Source organism: Crocodylus porosus, unplaced genomic scaffold, assembly GCF_001723895.1.
Source record: "Crocodylus porosus isolate Cpor-Errol unplaced genomic scaffold, CroPor_comp1, whole genome shotgun sequence".
NCBI lineage: Eukaryota > Metazoa > Chordata > Crocodylia > Crocodylidae > Crocodylus > Crocodylus porosus.
In genome coordinates, this window is record NW_017728906.1 from 162,947,051 (window position 1) to 162,953,235 (window position 6,185).

General features: G+C 42.1%; 1 protein-coding gene across 8 annotated transcripts in view; it reads right to left on the bottom strand.

The window, feature by feature from the left end:
* Positions 1-6,185, bottom strand: part of FRY (FRY microtubule binding protein) — a 379,103-nt gene that overhangs the window by 270,805 nt on the left and 102,113 nt on the right. For all 8 annotated transcript variants that reach the window (XM_019530102.1, XM_019530097.1, XM_019530098.1 and 5 more), the window contains one exon: positions 2,837-3,036. In XM_019530102.1, coding sequence (XP_019385647.1) covers positions 2,837-2,956 — 120 coding nt within the window. In that variant the 5' untranslated portion in view covers positions 2,957-3,036. The remainder of the gene's footprint in view (positions 1-2,836; positions 3,037-6,185) is intronic.

Here is a 6,185-nt window from a genome sequence, read left to right on the forward strand (position 1 = left end):
ATCGAGCCGGACCCAAGGGCGCCGGTAACAGGGCGGCAGTATCGAGCCGGACCCAAGGGCGCCGGTACAGGGCGGCAGCTTCGAGCCAGGCCCAAAGGGCGCCGGTAACAGGGCGGCAGTATCGGGCCGGACCCAAGGGTGCCGATAACAGGGCGGCAGACGGGCGAGGAGCCCAGGGTGCCTGACAAGGAGAGAGAGCGCCGGAGGGGCGAGGGACTGCACAACGTCCCACGGAACAGCAGTGAGGCTTGGGGCGTGCTAAAGGGGAGGTTTGGAGGCACGCATACCCCTTAAGGGAGGGGCGCACTGAGGCACCCCATTTGGAGTAGGGGCATGAACACGCATACCGTTCACTTGGGGAATAAAGGCAGCCTCCCATTTAACCATTTAAGATCAAAGTTGTGGCGGGCAAGAAACCGAGGGTGCTGAGTACAGCCTGTAGTGACGGTAGGGGGGCGCTAGGGAGTTCACGGCTGCTCCTAGGCCCCACTCCCTCACAGGTTTATTCACATAGAGTTAATGTTTTATTCCTTTGAGTATCAATGCACTGAATTGATACCTGGAATAAAGGTAAAGTCTAAAAACTCTTCAGAATATAATATGTATTATTATATTGTATTTTATTGCATATAACACCCAATTTTTTTCCTGCAAAACAGGTGGAAATTGTAGTGCTCTAGGGCTCTGCAAAATTTCACTGACTGTTTTGTCTCGATGTTGTTTTGATTCATTTCAAGCTTGAGACAGCAAAATCGAAATGAATCAAAAGGCCCCAGTGCCAGTGAGGGTGCTCCTTAACACACACAAAGTCACACATGTCATGAGTTTTGCCTGTCAGCAGCTTGAGGTGCAGTTTCCCAGAAAACCCTGCACTTATTTCCTAGAAACCTGACAGGCTTTGTGACCTCAGCAGGAGCTAGGTTCCCTGCTGTTTTCATTCGAATCAGGCAAGAAATAACAAAGTTTTAGGCAGTTCCGTGATTCCCCATTATAGCCTATGGCAAAACATTGAAACATGTCAAAACAGTGAAACAATTTCGACAAAATGAAATGGAACAGTGAAAGGTTTTGATCGCATCATTGTTTTCGTCAAACCAGTTCTGATGGCATTGAGTAATAAAGCCAATTGATTCTGTGTAATCTTTATGGATGGTCTAGTTTTCTTAGAGCTTGCCAATCTTCCTCAACACAAGTGTTATCATTTTCAATCCTAAAATTGTCAACTTGCCATTAAGAAGTAATCAATGTATAGTAATCAAAGGTTAGTACGTGGCTTCTTGTGGGATGAAATTTTTTCATACTAATTTGTGTTCAAGGAATGTAAACATATATTGTATCACAATGAAATAAGTGGAACAGGTTTTAGTAAAAGCCAGTGGTGTCTCTTGTGTTGGCAGCCAAATTTTCCTGATCCTTTGTCATATTAAACTTCCTCAGGGAGCTTCAAAGTGATAACCAAGTTCTTAAATAACAATGTACCTTAAATACAGTAAAAGCTCTGTTATCCAGCATGCCCCACAAATGGGGAATGCCAGATAACAAAATACGCCCGTTAATGGAGCGGCTCAGGCTGCTGCTTCTCTCGCTGCATCTGGGGCAACCTGCCACCCCTCCTGCAGGCCCCATAGGACAGGAAGGCAGGCCCCACACAATCTGTTATGCCCCCGGGCCGTGGGGGCTTGGCAATGTAGGTCGCTTTGCCCTGGGCTGTGGGGGCTCAGAGAAACCGAAAGGGCCATGGTGGGCACTTCCAGCTTCACTTTATCTTACAAGCCAGCATGCCGGTTAATTGAGCATACCGGCTTGTAGGATGCCAGTTAACAGAACTTTTACTGTACTATAAGATAAACAGAGAATTTCCATACAACTTTGGAAGTCATCTGGCTTTCTCATACATTTAAACAATGACATCTTATTCTATTCTCATCTTTACTTCCTAGTGGCCGTATCTACATGAGATGCTGACTCTGCAGTAGCTTGTTACTACTTCACAGTAGCATCACGTGGCATGAAGCAGGACACAACATTACTGAGTAGTAGTAATGAGCTATTGTGTAGGCTGCATCACCTAAAAGCCATTTGGCAACACAACTGTGCAGTATTTGGTTACTGCGCAGTTATTTAGTACTTGTCTGTACAAGTACTAAATGACTTCACAGTAACAACTGCACAGTCAGTGTCTCATGTAGATGTGGCCAGTAGGAAGAACTTGAACCAAAGAAATTAAATGCAATTATCAGTTTATGCAGCCAACCCCCCTGCCACTGATAATGTGATATTCCTTGTCTTTACTAGTCTGAATCCAGTAAAAAAACGCTAAAATAAATAAAGTTAAAAACTTTAATTTTCCTACTGAATTCTCCTGTTGCAACAAAGAGGTTGCAAGATGAATAATTAATGTCTATCAATATGATAATATTTAAAAAGCCCTCAGAAAATCTACCCAACACCAGAACTAATGCCACCACATCATCCATCTGATGAATCACACTGTACTAAAGGTCATGAAATGTTTAATGGACAAAAATAGAAGGAAAGGAGACAACAGGTTCCCAAACTGAAACCTATCACCAAAAATGATCTATCACCAGGACCCTGCCATTTAAACCTGGGGGGGAAGGAGGGGGGCATTAGTTCAGAACATCACAACTGCTGCTTCTAAAAGAGGGAAAGGCAGTTTCTTCAGTAGCTAGGACTCAAAACATTTAGGACTTCCTAGGTCAAACAAAATCTATAGTTACAGAGTGGTCAGATCATAACATGTTGGGAATTTATAGCTTGAAGGGTAAAAAATTTCAGCACAAACTTGATTAAATAGTAATTTCCTCTTACTCACAAGGGGCTCTGCCATGATGATGCGAATCTTCCGCTCAGCCTGTGTTGTAAAGTTAACAAACAAGCTCTTCAGGACATATTCGCCTGGTTTACTGTCTGGGTCAACATTGATGGGCAACATGGCTGGAGGTCCCTTTTCCCTTTGTGTGCCAGAAACAGGTGGAACTGTTGGTTTGATGTATCCGTTACCAACTGGAGGAGCTGAAATGGATAAGAAACAAATTCATTTTCACAAATCCTATAACCCTTGATTTTTTTCTCAACAGTGTTGTAACACAGTGGTTCTAGACCTTTTTTATACCAGGACCCATTTGTAAACTTTGATGGCCAATTCTGACCCAGTACCCCTCACTCCTGACCCACTCCCTCCCAGGCCCCAGGCCCTCAGCGTGTGGGCCAGGAGGTGGGTATGTGGGGCAGGGAGGGCCCCCAAGCAGCCTCTTGCAGGCTGGAACTCTGACACTCTGATCACTGAAAACTATAAAACTATATATTAAGGAAATTAGTTATATAAACTGAGCAGGGTTATATTAGTCTTGTGGTTTTTGGTGGTTCCAAACCTGTATATTAGTTTTGGGATTCCTAAACTGTATGATCTGGATTATTATATGGAACCAGAGATGAAATCTATTATCTTGTGGTTGGGTAGAGCCAAGTCTGCATGTTCTGCCCTATACTGTCTTTGGCATGGTGAGGCTTGCTATCATTCAGGACTTTTACTGACACTCAGCTCTCTTATCCCATGCAAGATTTCTATAGTTCAGTTGTTAATTGTTCATTTTATTCTTTATTGTTATCTGAAAGGCTTGGCTCTCATAGCTGCCAAGAGCATAGCTTTTTAGTTAAGAATGTAAAATAGAAGGCCTGATTCTCTTTTCACTGATTCTGATGCAACTCAGGAATAAATCCACTGAAGCCAATGGAGCTTTGCCAGTGTAAACCCTACAGAAAAAAACCTCAGACCCAAAATATTTTCTCTTGCCATCAGAAAAATCTAGTATTGTATCAGTTCACCTGAGAACAAAAACATGATGTTGTATTAGCATTATTTACCAACCCATAATAAGCAAGACAATATGCACTGCATTCAGCTCTGCTCCTGTTTCTTATGACAAAGCAGAACTGAAATAAAAACAAATGCTCATACTTGCCTCTCTAGGCATGGAATTCCTAAATTACAGTTCCCAGGCCCTGAGCTGGAAGTGGCATAACTTTTATTGACAAAAAGCGACACATTTGATTTTGTAGGATGCTGCTGGCTGCATTTTCTAACCATTCATTTCACCAGCTGGGCTAAAAAGTAATGCTAATCAGCAACACTGGAAGAAGTTCAGCTGCCTTTCCTCCTGTAATTCAGATGCCATAACACCTATGAGCAAATGTGTAGGTGGCGCAGAGAGATTTTAAATAAAATATCAAGTGACAGAAAATGTGCAAGGCTGATAATGTTTCTCAGTCTTGCTGCATTCTAAAGAGAAGTTTCTAAAAAAATACATGCCTGCCTTTTGTGTTTACTTTGTCAGGCTCCAAAAAAAAGACAGAAAGAAAAGAAGAGAGGAGTTCATATGTGTACTTTTCAGATAACCAGTGATGTGTACTGCACATCTAAGATTAGAATTTGGCCTCCAGCATTATATAGCATATGCTCTTCTGGGATAAATTTGCATTATTTCTCCTGAAATAACTTTTAAATATTAACCAATTGAATTTATCAGAAGAACAAATGAGATTTGATATGCTTCCAATGCATTTTAACATCTTATTTCTGCAAGGTTCTTATCACCCTTAACCCTCAATGACTTCAGTAGCATATGACTTGGCAGAATTAGGCACAAAATTCTTACAATGAAGTATATAGAAATGTACTGTAGAGCAGGAAACAGTCTTTCTTTAAATATTTGATTTTGCAAAAGACCATTACAGGATATAAACATTAAAAAAGTAAATTCCCTGTTTTGTATATGTCAGAACAGCTGTTGCACTTAAGGGGATGTCACCCATTCAATTCATATTGCACTCCACTAAGAATGAGTCCCTTAATCAACAAGATATGAGATCATACTCTAACACAGCAATCACTGATTCTTTTTTCATCCAGTTTTCATTCTCATTAAACTTAATTTGATTGCTTAGTGTTCCATTATAATAACTGAGCTATGCTGGGAACATGATATCGTCCTTATAACAAATCATACCTAGACCTCTTTTACATTGATATTCTTCAAGACTAAAAGGAGGTGCACATCATATAGTTCAGTTATTCTAAACTACAACAAACCTCAAGTTCATGAAAAAGTAAACAAATGGTCATAAAAATATAAACACAATCCCTCTCCTGTCATCATTTAGGACTAAGCAAAGAATAAAGAATAATGAGATACAAAGAAATATAGACTATGAAGTCTATCAGAGCTAGATCTGAAAAAAAGAACCTCGGTACCTAATGTACCAATTGAACGCAGCCCTCTAAATCCTGCTTAAGTGAGTGATTTTACAAAACCTATTTAGGCCCACCAATTTCTGCTACTGTACCTGGCCAGAGGTGCATCTGTCTTAGTTGAGCTATACATCCAGGGGACTATCTCAGGCCTAAGACAATTTGGGTTTCATAAACTATGCATTCTTGTGCCCAGGTGCCTCAAGGAGCTCTGCTGAGATCATGCCTTATGAAATAACAGGAATTTGTTCGGCAGAAAACAGAGCAACAATAACCACTTTCACTCAAAAACATAGCAAGAACAGAAGTAGATGTTGGTAGCCATCTTTTATCTAGCTGCATACTAGTTGAAGCATTTATTAAGGAGTTGCAAGACCCAGGTCCAATGCTGTCTTCTGCTGAGCAGCTGATGGAGTACAAACCCATATCTTCAGCCTCACAAAGAAGTGCCCTAACCAGCAGGTCAGAGGCGAGCCTGGAATGTAAGTATTTTCTACCCATCTCACTGAAATTGTGCCACTGTGTAGAAAGGAATCCAAGATCATAGTTTCATAGTTTCTAGGATCGGAAGGGACCTGAGCAGATCATCTAGTCCGACCTCCCTGCCATGGCAGGAAAGAGTACTGGGGTCAAACGACCCCAGCAAGGTGTACATCTAGCCTCCTCTTAAAGACCCCCAGGGTAGGAGCCAGCACCACTTCTCTTGGAAGTTGGTTCCAGATCCTAGCCGCCCTGACCATGAAGTAGCGCCTCCTGATATCTAGCCTAAATCTACCCTCTGCCAGCTTGTGACCATTATTCCTGGTCACTCCTGGCAGTGCTCGGGGGAACAGGGACTCCCCCAGTGCCTGCTGGTCCCCTCTGATTGGTTTGTAACAGGCCACTAGATCCCCCTTCAGCCTTCTCTTGTGGA